The 16,162-nt window shown below is 37.7% G+C and overlaps 1 protein-coding gene across 1 annotated transcript in view; it reads left to right on the top strand.

Annotated features, from left to right (window-relative positions):
* The first annotated feature begins 2,213 nt into the window (after positions 1-2,213).
* The window catches only part of ROR2 (receptor tyrosine kinase like orphan receptor 2), a 34,617-nt gene continuing 20,668 nt past the window's right edge, over positions 2,214-16,162 (top strand). Inside the window, exons 1-4 of the mRNA XM_070934525.1 lie at positions 2,214-2,231; positions 2,653-2,800; positions 10,134-10,421; positions 12,381-12,411. Coding sequence (XP_070790626.1) covers positions 2,214-2,231; positions 2,653-2,800; positions 10,134-10,421; positions 12,381-12,411 — 485 coding nt within the window. The remainder of the gene's footprint in view (positions 2,232-2,652; positions 2,801-10,133; positions 10,422-12,380; positions 12,412-16,162) is intronic.

Here is a 16,162-nt window from a genome sequence, read left to right as displayed (position 1 = left end):
TGGTTCATTTGCTACAAATTTTCATTTTCCAAATTCCTGCATAAGTTACTTTGTTTCCCAGATCTGAATTTGTTCTGCCCCAACCAGTTTGATTTTCAGATATACATACCCATAACACTGTTATTTTCAAGATTAACATTATGTTAAAGGAGGGCTCCCCTACCCCTAGGCTGCGCACCGGTACTAGTCCATGGCCTGTTAAGAACCAGGCTGCACAAGCAGCAGGTGAGTTAACATTCATCTGCGTATGCACAGGAGCTAGGTTGCATGTAAAACCATCCCCTCCTCTCCCCCCCATCCGTGGAAGACAAATTTTTCTTCCAAAATTGGTCCTTGATGCCAGAAAGGTTGGGGGCTGCTGACATAAAAGACAGAAAAGGGAATGCAAATTAATAAAATAAATGAATCAAAGACATGAAATAAGATAAACATAGGTAAAATTAGTCTTTAATTTTCTAAAATTAGAAATTACATCATTCACTAAACCTCCCAAACCTTTCTACTCTTGTAAATCATCTTTGCTTCTTCCACATCTACACACCATTTCCTACATTGCCTTTAGTTCTTTTCACCTTTCCCTGTTTGATAATGTTATTTATCCCATGCAACAATATATTTCTCAGTCTTGCTCTTGATTTGTTCCTCCTTCTTCAATATTTGTTTTGAAATCCAGTCTCCATTCATTTCCTTTGCATGACCAAACTATGTACTATTGTTGTATTGATCACTGACATTTATTCAATTTGCATATTGATTCAGCATTTTCATTCCTGCCATCATTCCTTTTTGTTTTATTTCTAAACATTTATTTACTCCCTTTCCACTGCATTCAATGTGCTTTTCCACAATATACTCAACTTGTTTCCACACAACAAAGTAGAGAGAAGCATGTTGGCCTACATAGCCACTTTAGCTTCTGCATGTGTGAAAAGATCCATTTAAACAAGTAACATATGTTTTGTTTAAACTAACTGCAGCAATGAAGAGTAGTGCTAAAGTGTTACAGCCCTGTAGAATTTAGCTATATACTCTTTTCAGTTGCCTAGGTCAAGAGTTCACTTTGCATAGCTGTCTATGTATAGACTTTATGACCATTGTATAAATCAGCCAATGAAGGGACAGAATGGTCTTATCCCACAGTGCTATCTTTCAGATAAAGGTCTGAAAAAGAAATTATCAGTCAATTGTGTTTGGGATACTTTGATGGGTTAATGTATCGACCCTTTTGGTTTGAGGAATCTTTTTTTTTTTTTTTTGGTACGATTTTCAAAGAGATTTATTGACTTCTGGATACCAAATTCCATAGCAGCATTTGTGCAGTTCACACAAAGAATTGTTTCAATTCTTTCAGTTCAATTCTTGCATTCGGGTCACTTTATATAGTATTTAAGTGTTTGGCATTATTCTAACAAGTATGCTAGACAGTTTGTGTTATTTATAATTATTTAAGGCTAAATTTCAGTTACTAATAAGGTAGCTTTTATATTACAAGTACTGTTCTTCGCATCTCATTGTGCTCTAATTTATATGAAAGAGTAATGAGTAGTAAATCATTGCATTGCTGAAGAAGTAATGAGAATAATGCTTCATTAAGGCCTGACTTTGCTTAAATTAGTATAAGTTAGTATACTAATTTATACTAATTTAGTATGTTAGTATATAGAATATACTAACTGAAGTTAGTATATTCTGATAAGAAATAATTACATATTTTAAACTTTAATTTGAGATGAAGCTGAGGTGGCGCAGTGGTTAGAGTGCAGTACTGCAGCTACTTCAGCTGACTGCTAGTTCAGCAGATCAGTGGATCAAATCTCACGGCTCAAGGTTGACTCAGACTTCCATCCTTCTGAGGTAGGTAAAATGAGGACCCAGATTGTTAGGGGGCAATATGCTATTTAGTATACTGTCTTTGGTGTAAGCCGCTCCCCCACCACATCTGAATATAGTTCAAGATCTTTTCAAGATCTAAATAGATGTGTGTGTGTGTCAATGTCCATTGGGACTTGTACAGCAGAGAGCACACAACGGTTGATGGAATTCATGAGTTACAAGTGATGGAACTAATGAGCTCTAATTTTCTAATCATATCCTCTTTTGAAACATTGTAATCAATGTTAACCATTTGTATTACACTTATATAACTTGCCTTCTGAAAAAGCATCTTCGGAACAACCATGACCTGGATGACTGAGAATCTCCATAGACTGTAAATGGGAACAAATGCAAAGGTATGCTGGGGAGAAAAGTGGTTTTTAGAAAAGAAGATAAACTGAACATCACATACCTGGGTTCGAAAATTTATCAGGGTCAGCATTTTCCACTTCAACAAGTTTTAGTTTCACTGTTTTTGAAGTTTAAATTATAATTGGTCTAAAAATTGTATTTCTAAAAGTACATTGCAGTTGAATGTTATTGTATTGCCTTTTGCCAAGTATTGGCCCCAGTATTCCATTAAAAGCCATTTTTCCCCCCACAAAAGCTTTTTGTTACTTTAAATGTACTCTCCAAACCTCATAAAATAGTCTACATATTTTTTGATAAAATGTTGCCCAAATTCTTGTGCAGATTATTGGATTTTGATAATTTAATTTAATTTAATTTAATTTAATTTAATTTATAATAATTAGCATAGGATTCAAAATTTTCCAGAAAATACAATTGCCGATCAGAACTCAGTTTCATGTTAAGTACTTTATATTGTTTTCATTGTCTTATACAGGTGAAGTACAGTTCCCAGATTCTGATGATTCTTTGGGCCAAATGGATGGACATGTTAGACCCGTTCCAACACACAAAGGTATTAGAAATAATTTCATTTTTTAATGACTATGTTGTTAAAGTATAAGATCTGAATGTTTTATTTTTATTATCTACTATTATCTACTATTACTAGTACTTATTTATATATTCATATGATCTATAAAAATAATATACCTTGAGAAGTTCTATTTCTATTTGTGTGGTTGCTAAGAGTCAGCCCAAACTTGATGCCATAACTAATTTATTCTACAGTGGTACCTTAGTACTCAACTGCTTTGAATCTCATCAGATTTGGTATTCAACACATTTTGATATGAAAATTTTGTCCCGGTACTCACCACTTGTTTGATACTCAATACACAATCTAGAAGTTGTCGTTGTCAACTGCCTTGTGACTCACTATATTATTCCTTATGGGAAAAATTGTTTGGGACTAATTTTTTTTTTGTACTCATTACACTTCCCGGAACCAATTAACGATGAGTATTGAGGTACCACTGTAACTGAAAATTGCTGTGTGTTCAAAAAAGAATGGCATATCAAATAAAGCTATTGTTTCTTTATTTCAAATAAAGCTATATTTCTTTATTTCAATAGTAGCTTTCAAGCTTTTGGGTCCGCAGGGAGGCGGACCCAATTAGATGGATCCGCCCCAGGCGTCTGATGGATCCTGATAGGTTCCAGACGGAGCTTGGGCCATTTCCTGAGGATCTAGCACATGACTCGGCCGAGGACCTGGTAGCCGCCTGGGATCGGGCGGCTGGTGGGGCCTTGGACCGAGTTGTGCCTTTGCGGCCTCTGACCCGATGCCGATCCCGTGCGGCTCCTTTACTGAGGAGCTGAGGGAAATGAAGCACTGGAAAAGACGCCTGGAGAGCAGTTGGAGGGCCAGTCTCGCTGAATCTGATCGAACACTGGTAAGGTCGCATATTAAGGCCTACCTAGTGGCGATAAAGACGGCAAAGTCTAACTACTTTTCCGCCTCTATTGCGTCATCAGGGAATCGTCCGGCCGCCCTGTTTAGGGTGACCCGCGCCCTGCTCCATCAGAAGGCAGGGCGGAGGATTTCGGACAATACCTGTATGACAAAATCGCTCAGATCCGGGGGGATCTGGACTCTGACTGGGTAGATCAGGGCTGGGTGATGAGGAACAGTCTTGAGAATGTTATCTGGGAAGAGTTTGATGCTGTGACTCCCAATGATGTGGACAGGATTTTGGGGAGACTTAGTGCGGCCACATGTTTACTGGACCCATGTCCCTCCTGGTTGGTACTGGCTTCCCGGGAGGTTACACGAGGCTGGCTCCAGGGCGTCATTAATGCTTCGTTGAGTGAGGGTCACTTCCCCGCTGCCCTGAAAGAGGCGGTGGTGAGGCCTCTCCTCAAGAAGCCGTCCCTGGATCCAGCAACATTTGCCAACTATTGTCCTGTTTCCAACCTTCGCTTCATTGTTGAGAGTGTGGTCGCGCAACAGTTTCCGCAATTCCTGGAGGAAACATCCTATCTAGATCCGTTCCAGTTGGGTTTCAGGTCTGGGCACAGCACGGAAACGGCATTGGTCGCGTTGGTGGATGATCTCTGGAGGGCTCGGGACAGGGGTTATGCCTCTGTTCTGGTCCTATTAGATCTCTCAGCGGCTTTTGATACCATCGACCATGGTATCATGCTGCACCGGCTGGAAGAGTTGGGGGTGGGAGGCACTGTGTTGTGGTGGTTCTCCTCCTTTCTCTCCGACCGGTTGCAGTTTGTGTTGGCAGGGGGGCAGAGGTTGACCTCGAGGCCTCTCATCTGTGGAGTGCCGCAGGGATCGGTCCTCTCGCCCCTTCTGTTCAACATTTATGTGAAGCCGCTGGGTGAGATCATCCGTGGCTTTGGGGTGAGATACCACCAGTACGCTGATGACACCCAGCTGTACATCTCCACCCCAGGCCACCCCAACGATGCCCTTGAAGTGATGTCCCAGTGCCTGGAGGCTGTGCGGATCTGGATGGGGAGGAACAGGCTCAGGCTCAACCCTTCCAAGACTGAGTGGCTGTGGCTCCCGGCATCCCGATATAGTCAGTTGACTCCATCGCAGACTATTGGGGGCGAGTCTTTGGCCCCCACTGAAAGGGCTCGCAATCTGGGAGTCCTCCTGGATAGGCAGCTGTCTTTGGAGGAACATCTAACGGCTGTTACCAGGGGGACCTTTTATCAGGTTCGCCTGATTCGCCAGTTGCGTCCCTTTCTTGATCGGGATTCCTTGTGCACAGTCACTCATGCCCTCGTCACCTCTCGCCTTGACTACTGCAACGCTCTCTACATGGGGCTCCCCTTGAAGAGCACCCGGAGGCTCCAGCTGGTCCAGAATGCAGCAGCGCGGGTAGTGATGGGAGCAACATGGCGCTCCCATGTAACACCGCTCCTGCGCGAGCTGCACTGGCTCCCGGTGGTCTTCCGGGTGCGCTTCAAGGTGTTGGTTATCACCTTTAAAGCGCTCCATGGCATAGGGCCTAGCTATCTTGAGACCGCCTGCTGCTACTGACGACCTCCCATCGACCCGTGCGCTCCCACAGAGAGGGCCTCCTCAGGGTGCCATCAGCCAAACAATGTAGGCTGGTGGCCCCCAGGGGGAGGGCCTTCTCTGTGGGGGCTCCCACCCTCTGGAATCAGTTGCCCCCGGAGATAAGAAGAATCCATGACCTCAATGCCTTCCGTCGTTCCCTGAAAACCTATCTTTTTCAGCAAGCAGGGTTGGCTTAGAATAAATTTTTAAATTCTTTTAATGAGTTTGTGATTCTTAACTTTCGGGCCAAAATTTATATATATTTTTAAATGTTTTAATATTTGTATTCTATGTTTTTTATCTTGGCTGTACACCGCCCTGAGTCCTCAGGGAGAAGGGCGGTATATAAATTGGAAATTAAATTAAATTAAATTAAATGTTTATTATTTTGGTCATTGAATATGACTACTCAAACTCTATCCTAGGCCAAGTCCTAAATGGGTTTTGTTTCCCTTCGGCCTCATTTTCCAAAATATAGTTAATTAAAATGCATTATCTTCTTTTGGGAAGAATTAAAGCAATATTTTTCCTTATATATTCTTGTCTTTCCCACCTTTTTGTGAAAAGGGAGAAGCAGTTACCTCTGTCGTAGAAAGTAAACCAAGATATCCCCCCCCCTCCTTCGTGCATGTCAGGGGACTTCAAGAGTTGAATTTTTTGAGGTTTGGGGAAAGGATTGTTGCCAGTAACAAAAGAAGCAAATACTGGAAACTGGGGGAAACTCTTTGATTACGATAACGTTGGCTCTGAAGAACATTAGTTATAACTTGGTTGAACGTTGTTATGAAGCATGCCTTTTAGTTTTAAAGATGTTTTTAACTTACTTTGTTTCATCCAATCTAATATCTGATGCCCCATGAACAGCAAGTAGCACCTTTCTTAATAAAAGACCATCAGAGTTTGCTGCTCTTCCTTGCAGTTATTGGCAATTGACTAATAATTTATCATGTCTGTCTCCATAACAATAGCAACTTCAGTTAAACTACAGTTACATTGTGTTATATCTTTCAAAAAAAGTATGTCTTACTCTGTTCAGTCACCCACTTGCCCAACAGATCATCCAGATCAGTTACTTCAGTATAAATATCACACTGGAATTTTCTCATGTCACTAATCAAGAAATATTTTATATGTTGACAATCTGTGTACAAATCAGCCACTATCGAAATCCCTGGGAATATTTATGTTTTTGGCAGTGAGTCATACTTAAATGTTGTAGTGTTTGGATTATTTTACATGAAGGAATAAAATAACTCCAAAATAGAGCCATGAATTTAGGTTATTATACTAGAACATCTACAGTAGTATCAACATCCACAATCATTTTCCATTTATCTGGAATTTGAACTGTTTAAACTTTGTATTCCTACACTATCTCTGACATGCATTGGCATGGTTCTAGCGTCTCAGAACTCAACTCAGCCCTTCTCTTTATAAACTATTTTGAGCACATACTACAATTTGGAATGTTGTTCTATGGAAATTATGCTTGGCTATATGCCAGCCAACTTGCCCTCTCATAGCATAGTCTGCACTGACCCAGTTTAAAATCAACCTGCCAAGAATCTGAGCACTTTAGAGTAATGTGTAATGTATCTAAAATTTTGAAGCACATAATTTGAGGTTATTATTCATACAGCTCAATATTTATTTAGAAATTCTGGTAAAGATCTCTTGTTGTGGAATACAATATTTTGTCATCCAACTTGTTTGTTTCCAATGCATAACTGTTAATTCAATGCATTCCATGTGTTGAATCCAAGACTTAGCTTAAATTCACATTTGGGCACCTGCTGTAATTTATACCCCTTCGTGAGTTTTATAGTCTGCTTTCTCTTAGGTACCTCATTAAATAAGTAAACAAACCATAAATGCAAGAACAATATGTCAAATTTGTAACAAGAACAACAACAAAAGAAGAAGGAAACTGAAACTGAATGCAGCAGACTGTGAAATTAAGTTTTGTGGATAGTTGTCATGGAAGAATCATTGTGTCTGAGTATGAATATATACATTGGCATATCTGCCTAGATAGAAAGGGGAATGATGAAATAGATCTAAGTGAAGGTGGTTTGATCTTGCCTAGTAGAATTGATTGATACATGCACAGAAGTGAAGGTGGTGCTGTAATTATGAAGGAAAAGACTAAAATGTGCAATTATAAGGTAAAGGTTTCCCTTGCACATATGTGCTAGTCGTTCCCAACTCTAGGGGGCGGTGCTCATCTCGGTTTCAAAGCCGAAGAGCCAGCACTGTCCAAAGACTCCGTGGTCATGTGGCCAGCATGCCAAAGGCACACGGAACGCTGTTACTTTCCCACCAAAGGTGGTCCCTATTTTTCTACTTGCATTTTTTACGTGCTTTCAAACTGCTAGGTTGGCAGAAGTTGGGACAAGAGTAACGGGACCTCACCCCATTACGCAGCACTAGGGATTTGAAACGCTGAACTGCTGACCTTTCAATCGACAAGCTCAGCGTCTTAGCCACTGAGCCACTGCGTCCCTGTGCAATTATAGTTCTTGCTTAATGACCACAATTGGGATTAGCAACTCCCTCGCTAAGCGGCGCAGTTGTTAAGCAAAGCACCGCATGACTACACAAGACTTATCACTCACAGTGTGGTTGTTAAACGAATCATCCACAGTTGTTACGTGAGATGTAATATGACCACAACTTCCAGTTTTACTGCCAACTTCACTACTGTGCCTGTTGGAAGCTGGTTATGAAGGATGCAGATGGCGATCATTTGTGTAATGCTATTATTATGGCCATAATTTTTTGCAATTCCACAAAAGGTATGAGCAAATTATCTATCTGAGAGGCTACCATAATTGGGAGATACCTTGTATTTGGCATGGAAAGCTACAAGTTGTTTAGACTTGCTTAAAATTAATGGGCATTGTGTAATTGGGACGCACCCTTTTCTTCAGTATTTAATATAAGCAGTGTCAAAACAGCGTGAGAATGTTTGGAATTTCAGCAAGTACTGCACCATTTGCTGCCCCTTCCCCTGCAACTATGTCAGAATTGTAATTTCTAGAATTCTGGATGAAATTTTTGGAATCGAAGCCCTGACTCATTTTGAAAACACCAAAATCGGGAAACTTACACTATACAATTCACCTTTTAACATACATGTTACAGCTTTTCAAATTAATATTGCCTGCACCCGACTAACTCGGGCATGTGCAGTAGAATGACATGTATGTCAGTAGATTGACATGATTCAGCTGTAGAGAAAGAAAAAAAGTCTGAGTAAGTTTGATACAGAGAACTTAATTATTGATTATGCATACTGTATATTAAAGAATAATCAGATATGTTACATACTAGTAAAGAAAAGGAATGTTGTTGGTCAAAATATTTATGAAGCCAATTCAAGTATTGAATTAAACTTAACCTTTTTTTCAATAACTGCAGTAGTTTACTAGTTCTACAAAAGACATCCCTTTCTCATGCTACATGAGAAAGCTCAAAGGATTTAAAAATACATTTAGGTATGGAAATGGAAATTGAGATTGTCTGCCCTTAAAGAACTAATAAGTTTAATATCCAAGCTTTGGAATGCTTCTAGAATAGCTTCTTGGATTTCATCCAATCAAAGTTCATAGTCAAAGTAAAAGCTGTTGTAATATAACTATACTTGATGCTCACTTCTGACCAAAAGTTAATTTTCCACAGAAATATAACTTATGTTTAATAATACTTTGTGTTGTTTCAATTAAGGTATTAAATGTAACATTAATGTATTCTTCCTCTGTATATATTTAAAATTATAAAATTATCTTATGCCTGTTAATTCATATTTTTAATTACTTTTTTTTACAGAAATTCTTATATATTTTGTATTATAATAGTACAAAATTAATTAATCCTGAAGAAAGCTAAACAGTACTGGGTTTATTTAATACTTGGAGGACGTACTAAAATTTCCAGAAGTGCTTTGCCCTTGCCTTTTTCCATGGGTTGAGAGAAAGGGACTGGCCCAAGATCACTCAGCAGGCTTCATGCCTAAAACTCAGAGTCTCCCAATTTTTAGCCTGGGGTCTTAGCCACTACTCTAATCCAAGGGAATTCTTTACCTACTATAAGTTTATTTTAGAAGTATCATGAGATTATAAATGTAATTCAATGTTCTGTCTCTTTTTGGTTTTTCAAAAGTGAATAAACATCAAGATATCACTTGGGGCATCAATTTTTTTGGGATGAGTTAAATATGACATTAATTTGATTGTAATTAATCTGATTCAGTATGGCTCAACAGCTGCTACAGAAAGGCCAAAGCAGAATCAGAATAATTTTCTTCCTGGGACTAAGAGCGTTTGTTTGGGGTTTTTTTGTCCATACAATGTGTGTTTAATTTTGCACTTTGTAGTACAGATATACTATATATGTAGCAATATCTAAGAGCTCTTTTTAATTAATTTCATAAACATGCATCTTACAAGTTATACATTTCATAGGGTTTTTATATTGTTGTGATTTGATACCTTGCTATCAGATGTGCTGGAGGATACATTTTTCTCTTATATAGAAAGACTTTCCCCCTTGTGGGGACAGGAATATTGAATCACAGGCTCATGTTTTATTTCAGTGCTAATATCTCTTTTTAATTTATTTCCTGAACAGACACAATATTTTTGCATGGTTTTTTCCAGCTGAAAAAGATGCTAAAATAATCCTTACCATGCTCAGTTTGTAACTGTAGATGGTACAATTTATGCTTGGCTAATGGTAAAGTAGACTAAGTGCAGTCACATAAATAGTTATCTGCTCATCTCAGCTCAATTTTTAATGCTTCTGCTTTCTGTTTAATTTCTTTTAGGCTACTTTTTGACCTTTTTGGAACCAGTAAACAATATCACCATTGTCCAGGGCCAGACAGCAATTCTACATTGCAAAGTAGCAGGAAATCCATCACCCAATGTTAGATGGCTAAAAAATGATGCACCAGTGGTTCAAGAGCCAAGAAGAATCATTATAAGAAAAACAGACTATGGCTCACGATTACGGATCCAAGATCTTGACACAACTGATACCGGTTATTATCAGTGTGTAGCCACAAATGGGATGAAGACAATAACTGCAACAGGAGTTCTTTTTGTAAGACTAGGTGAATAACTTTATTTTAAAATGGGGAATTTTGTAATGAGCTTTGTTGTTTTATAAACTTTTAGTTTTCACAATCACAATATTGTGATTATTGTGATACTTCTTTCTCAGTATGTCTATGCTGAATTTGATACCATAAATTAGCAATAACAGAAAGTAGATAGAGATGGAATAGTTAGCAAATGTGAAGTTTAGAGAATGTGCAGAAATGTGAAAGATGGTCATGAAAATATCCTTGTGAAAGATACAGACAAATAGCCTTTCATTACTTCATTTTTCGTAGAATTGTTTGAAATCATTATCTTTTTGTGCTCAGACCAATAAGTACCATTTCCTATCTAGAACTTACAACTTTGATCATGTGATGTAAAAGTTGCATAACTTGAAAAAAAAACTTAAGTAATTCACTTGGACAATGGATCATATTCAGCCACAATGCGGTTTTGTTGAATTTAGTGATGGGCTTAATCTCTGCATCCAAAAAGTGCTGGGTTTAATTCTTTACATCTAAAATAATTTAAAATACGTCATTTTGAGTTTGACAATTAGATGGCTACCGATGAGCTGCTCTCTGTCAGAACAGAGTTGGATTATAGCAATTTATTTCTTCTGGGAAAGCTCACATATAGGTTCCCTTGACTAGGGGATTGTGCCTCTTTCTGAACAAAGCAGCATGCAGGAAATCTGTCATTAATTAGTTCCCTTCTATGTCTTCTAAATGGGTTGTCCAGGGGTGAAATGCTCCCAGTTCGGACCGGATCACTCAATCCGGTAGCGATGGTGGTAGATGGTTCGGAAAACCGGTAGCAAAAATCCCTGCGCCCCTACCCCCCACCATGCCCAGCTAAGCTGCAGGATCATCAGAGGCTTTTTTTTTTTACTTTTAAAAGCATTTTTTCCACAACCTCTTCCGATGAAAAAATGCTTTTAAAAGTAAAAAAAAAAACCTCTGATGATTGCGCGGCTCAGCTGGGATAGTCATAGGTTTTTCAAAGCATTTTTTTCTGTAACCTCTTGGCCGAAGAAGTGGTTAAAAAAAATGCTTTGAAAAGTCTCTGACGATCCCAGCTGAGTTTCCTGATCGGCAGAGGCTTTTCAAAGCATTAGAAAAAATGCTTTGAAAAAAAAAAAAAAGTTGGCCACGCCCACCCAGTCACATTACCCCCCCAAGTCACGCCCACAGAACCGGTAGTAACAAACCGGCCCACAGAACCGGTAGTAACAAATTTTACATTTCACCCCTGGGGTTGTCCCTTTACTGTCTTCTACGCTTTAGAGAATTCTTCAAAGATTTGATGTGCTTGCATAAAGAAATTGGGGAAAGAAGGCTCTAGTGTGCTAGAGATTTTTATTTAACTGATATATTTCTAGTTCTACATATCTAGGGATAATTTTCACAGTAAGAGTATGTCTAAAATATAGCCAATCCTTTAATTCAGGAGTCTCCAACCTTAGCAACTTTAAGCCTGGAGGACGTCAACTCCTAGAATTCCCCAGCTTTGCTGGGAGTTGACGTCATCCAGGCTTAAAGTTGCCAAGGTTGGAGACCCCTGCTTTAGCTGGCAATAGTTTAAAGATAGTTTGCCAATAGTTTGATAGGTATTGGACCATGCTATTTGGGGGATGAGTAGTCTTCATTATAGTATCTCTAGACATTCTTGCTCATTAAATACATTTAGACGTGCTTTTATAAATTGTAAGGTTTGAGCCACAATTCTCTGCAGTCATTATATAGATCTTATCTTACAAAAATCACATTCAAATTGAATTTTCTGATTGAAATAAATAAAAATACAGTATTTTACTGGTTAGTGTAAATTAGAAAGTTGAAAAAAATTACCAAAGATGGCAGTAGCAAACTAATTCTATACTTTTATCAAAAGCCTTCATAGTTAAGTTCAAGTAGTTAGTAGTAAGTAGTAGTAGTTTGTTTCTTTAATTATTGTTTATTTATTCCCAGGTCCAACACACAGTCCAAATCATAATTTTCAGTAAGTATTGTTTAAGATTTATTTATTTATTTATTTATTTATTTATTTATTTATTTATTTATTTATTTATTTATTTATTTATTTATTATTCAACCCATTTATTTCTGGATTTGTAAGTTTGCTCATTGTAACTGAAAGATTTTGGTAAAAAATGTTGAATTTTAGAACAAGTAATATTTTCTTATGTTTGTTTTTCTCACATGAAGAGAGTCTATTTTGGAAGAGCAGTTCAATATAACATAGTGATAGCATTTTGTGTCATCATATCCAAACCAGATTTACCAAAAAAATGGCCTTCACTCACTACAGTTTTAATTTTCACCAGATTTAGTGTACAATATCTCTAAAAGTCAAGAATTGGAATGATTGTTGTAACATAAATAAATTACATCCCAAGGTCTTGGGGTTTTTATTTTTGTTGTTTCTCTAAGTTTTAATTTTATGTGTTGTGTTATAATTGTATCTGAATTTTAGACTGGCTAGGAATTAATATGAATGTACTGTACGTTTATGCTGTTTATATAATTTATTTATTTGTCTTAGACGCAAAAACTATGCAGATTTGGAAAGTGAAGAAGTGATATTTGGTGGTGTAAACATGCTATTGACAAAACTGTTTTAGGACATACTGAATATTGAAATAATAGAATGAGACCAACGAGTGCATTTACTGCATTCAAATATCATATCTTGCTTTACAGTATTATACAGGAATAGGAGTTGAATACAGGTGTCCTTTTTCAGCAGAGCTATTAAGTAGGTTAGATTTCACTTTTGATTTACTGCAGTTGAGTGTTCTGTTCCAACCCTAAATTACAACTAATCCTAACAAGACAGTTTCATTAATTTATCATAGTTTTAAGATTAAGCCGTTTGTCAAGTTCATAGAAAACAAATTGTGATGAATCTTAACTGTAACAAAAGCTTCTTTTCCAGAGAAGAGAAGAGCTAATTACAAAAATGTTATGAATGGAATTCAACTCATGAAATGGCCCTGCTGCCAGATAAGGAATGTTTAAACTTTCTTATTCTCCTTTTGCATACTGAGGAGCAAGGCTATGGTAGACTTCCTCAAACTGGGAACCCTCCCAGAAGATGGTTTTCCCAGAATGATCATCAATGGCCATGTTGGCTGAGGAATTTTAAGAATTGAAATTCACACTTCCGTACATGAGAAGGTTATCCAGATTTGAAAAATATATGCTAGAGACAAATAAAACCATGTATTTTGGGGGGAATAAACTTCCCTTGTAAATCCCTTGAATGAAAGAAGTCCAGATTTCCCTTTCCAATTCCAGATTTCAAGAAACCAAGATGCTCAGTTTTTAGTAAATTACGCTAATAAAAGAAATCAGACAGACCATTTAGAGCTGCACAAGTTGCTCCAAATAATTTTGGGAATGTTTTGACCTGCCTTACAGGAGCAATGAAGATATATTTTGATGTGTGAAAGATATTTTATACCAGAATTGTTATAAATATTCTTGAATGCAGGTCAAAGAGGAAGTATTTCTAGTTTATTAAACTTAACTGAATTGAATCTTCTCAAAAATAAAAGAACAGCAAAGAGACTTTAAGGATTTCAGTGTTGTTGGGGAAACAAAAGAGGCTGAACGGAAAACTCCATTTTTTTCCAATTCATAAATAAGATTATATTACTCCAGCAACAGCAATTACTTCTGGAAATGAGCATTCAATTGACACAAGAAATTAGTCTTGTATCTCAAATAACAATCCTGGTAGTCAAACAGAAAGCAAGCAGGTACAAGAAAAATTGCTTTTCCATAGATTATCATGCCTTGAAAAAAGTAGTTTAAGATTATCTCAGTTGATTGTACTCAGGACATTGAGAAACCATGTGAAAATATATGTGGTGATGGTAATAAGAATAGTAGTGAATCATTTTAATTGCTACAAAGGCTCTCTTTCCAAGTTGTATTATTCTTCATAATCAGAATTTTTGCGCAGCCTGTCCCAAATATCCTGTTATGATATCAATTACAATAGAAATAAACTCAAAGTTGATTAATGTTATAATCTATTTTCAACAAAATCAAAACAATTGTATTTATTTTCCATCAATGTTGTACTCTCCTCATGAATTTCCACAAAAGGCTGGTTGCAAATTCAGCAAATTCATTGATTAGAAGCAACTTTTTTTTCCAACAATGAAATAATTTTATCATGTATGTTAGGCTAATTGTTTTTTTAAAAAAAAAAACAATTTGCTATTCCCCAACAGCAGGAAAAAAAAAATAGTGCCCTTTATATGGATGCATAATGCAATATATTGCATTATGTTGCTGGTTCTAATTAAGACTTATTACTCTGAAAGAATATTAAGGCATTTTCTTGTATTGTAGCAAAAGCAACATTTCAAAGATGGGAGTTACAGTAGGGACAATGAAGAATTATCCAAAACTAAATACCATGCCAGAGGAGATGACATGTGCAATGTTTGGATGTTCTTCAAGTTATGGCAGTGAGATTCATAGTACTACATGTGTGCCAGTGTGGGTGAAAGTATGTGAAGAAATATTGTAGTATGCCTTGTATCCAACTACAATGTGCAAACTCCAGCAGATGGCCCAATGGAGTTAAGGACTTTCAGAGGAATGAATCGTTTATTATAAAATATTATCATAGTCCCCAAAATTGTTAAATCAGTAGGAATCAAAATTGAAGTTTCATTACAACATAGAACCATGATAATGAACCTATGGCACACATGCCGGAAGTGGCACACAGAGCCATCTCTCCAGGCACGACAGCCGTCGCCCGTTGCTCTTCCAGGTTGCAGCGTGCTGGCCAGCTGGTTCTTGTGTGCATGGGAGCGCCGGAAACCGGAAGAGCAGCTCCGTGCCAGGAAGCTGAGTTTCTGCTTTCTGGTGCGTGTCGGCCAGTTGGTCTTTGCGTGCGCACGCGCACCAGAAACAGGGAGACCAGGCACCCATGCACACGCCGGAAACTGGAAGCTCAGATTCCCTGCACGCATATGTGTGCCAGGGAACTGCTCTTCCAGTTTCTGGCACTCCAGTGTATGTACACCGGAGAGTTGCTCTTCAGGTTTCCGCTGCTCCCCCACGTGCGAGTGCTCCCATTTTGGCACTTGGTGTCAAAAAGGTTTGCCAACATTGACATAGAGCTTTCAAGTACTTCCTATGCTTCGTACATGCAAATTTTAATTGAAATATATTCTGGGAATAGTTATTGGAAAATTAGGTTTCAGAGGCTTAGTGTTTTTAAATACATCTTCATAGCAATATTAAACAGTTAATAATGTACCACAAAACAGAAAGTTTCTGAAAAATTTAAGAGGTCCTTGTCTGTTTCACAATCTTTTATAGAGCAGTGTTTCTCGCAACTTTAAAATATTTGGACTTCAAGTACCAGAATTCCTCAGCTAGCAGTGCTGAAGTCCACACATCTTAAAGTTGCCAAGATTGAGAAATACTGTTATAGGGCAGCTCCTTGGGGTAGTACTTTGATCCATAATCTATGCAAGAGAAATGAGAAAAATGCTCATAACTGATTAATTGAAGTCAGAGAATACATATAGATACCTGTTCACTAATGTAAACTATGATGTGGCAGTGGTTCAGCCAATCAACAACCTGTCTTTGTCTAATTTTTATTCGATTATGCAGATATTATACAAGCATTGATTATAGTTTATATCCTTCATAATTATTCTTACTTATATCTAAGTATTGGTAATAATTTTATACTTTAAGATGGCGGTCCCCAATCT

The sequence above is a fragment of the Pituophis catenifer genome, unplaced genomic scaffold, assembly GCF_029215685.1.
Source record: "Pituophis catenifer annectens isolate HBS135680 unplaced genomic scaffold, rPitCat1.0.hap2 SCAF_2, whole genome shotgun sequence".
Classification (NCBI taxonomy): Eukaryota; Metazoa; Chordata; class Lepidosauria; order Squamata; family Colubridae; genus Pituophis; species Pituophis catenifer.
The sequence above is the reverse complement of the archived record's forward strand: the minus strand, read 5'-3'. Positions and strand labels throughout refer to the sequence as shown.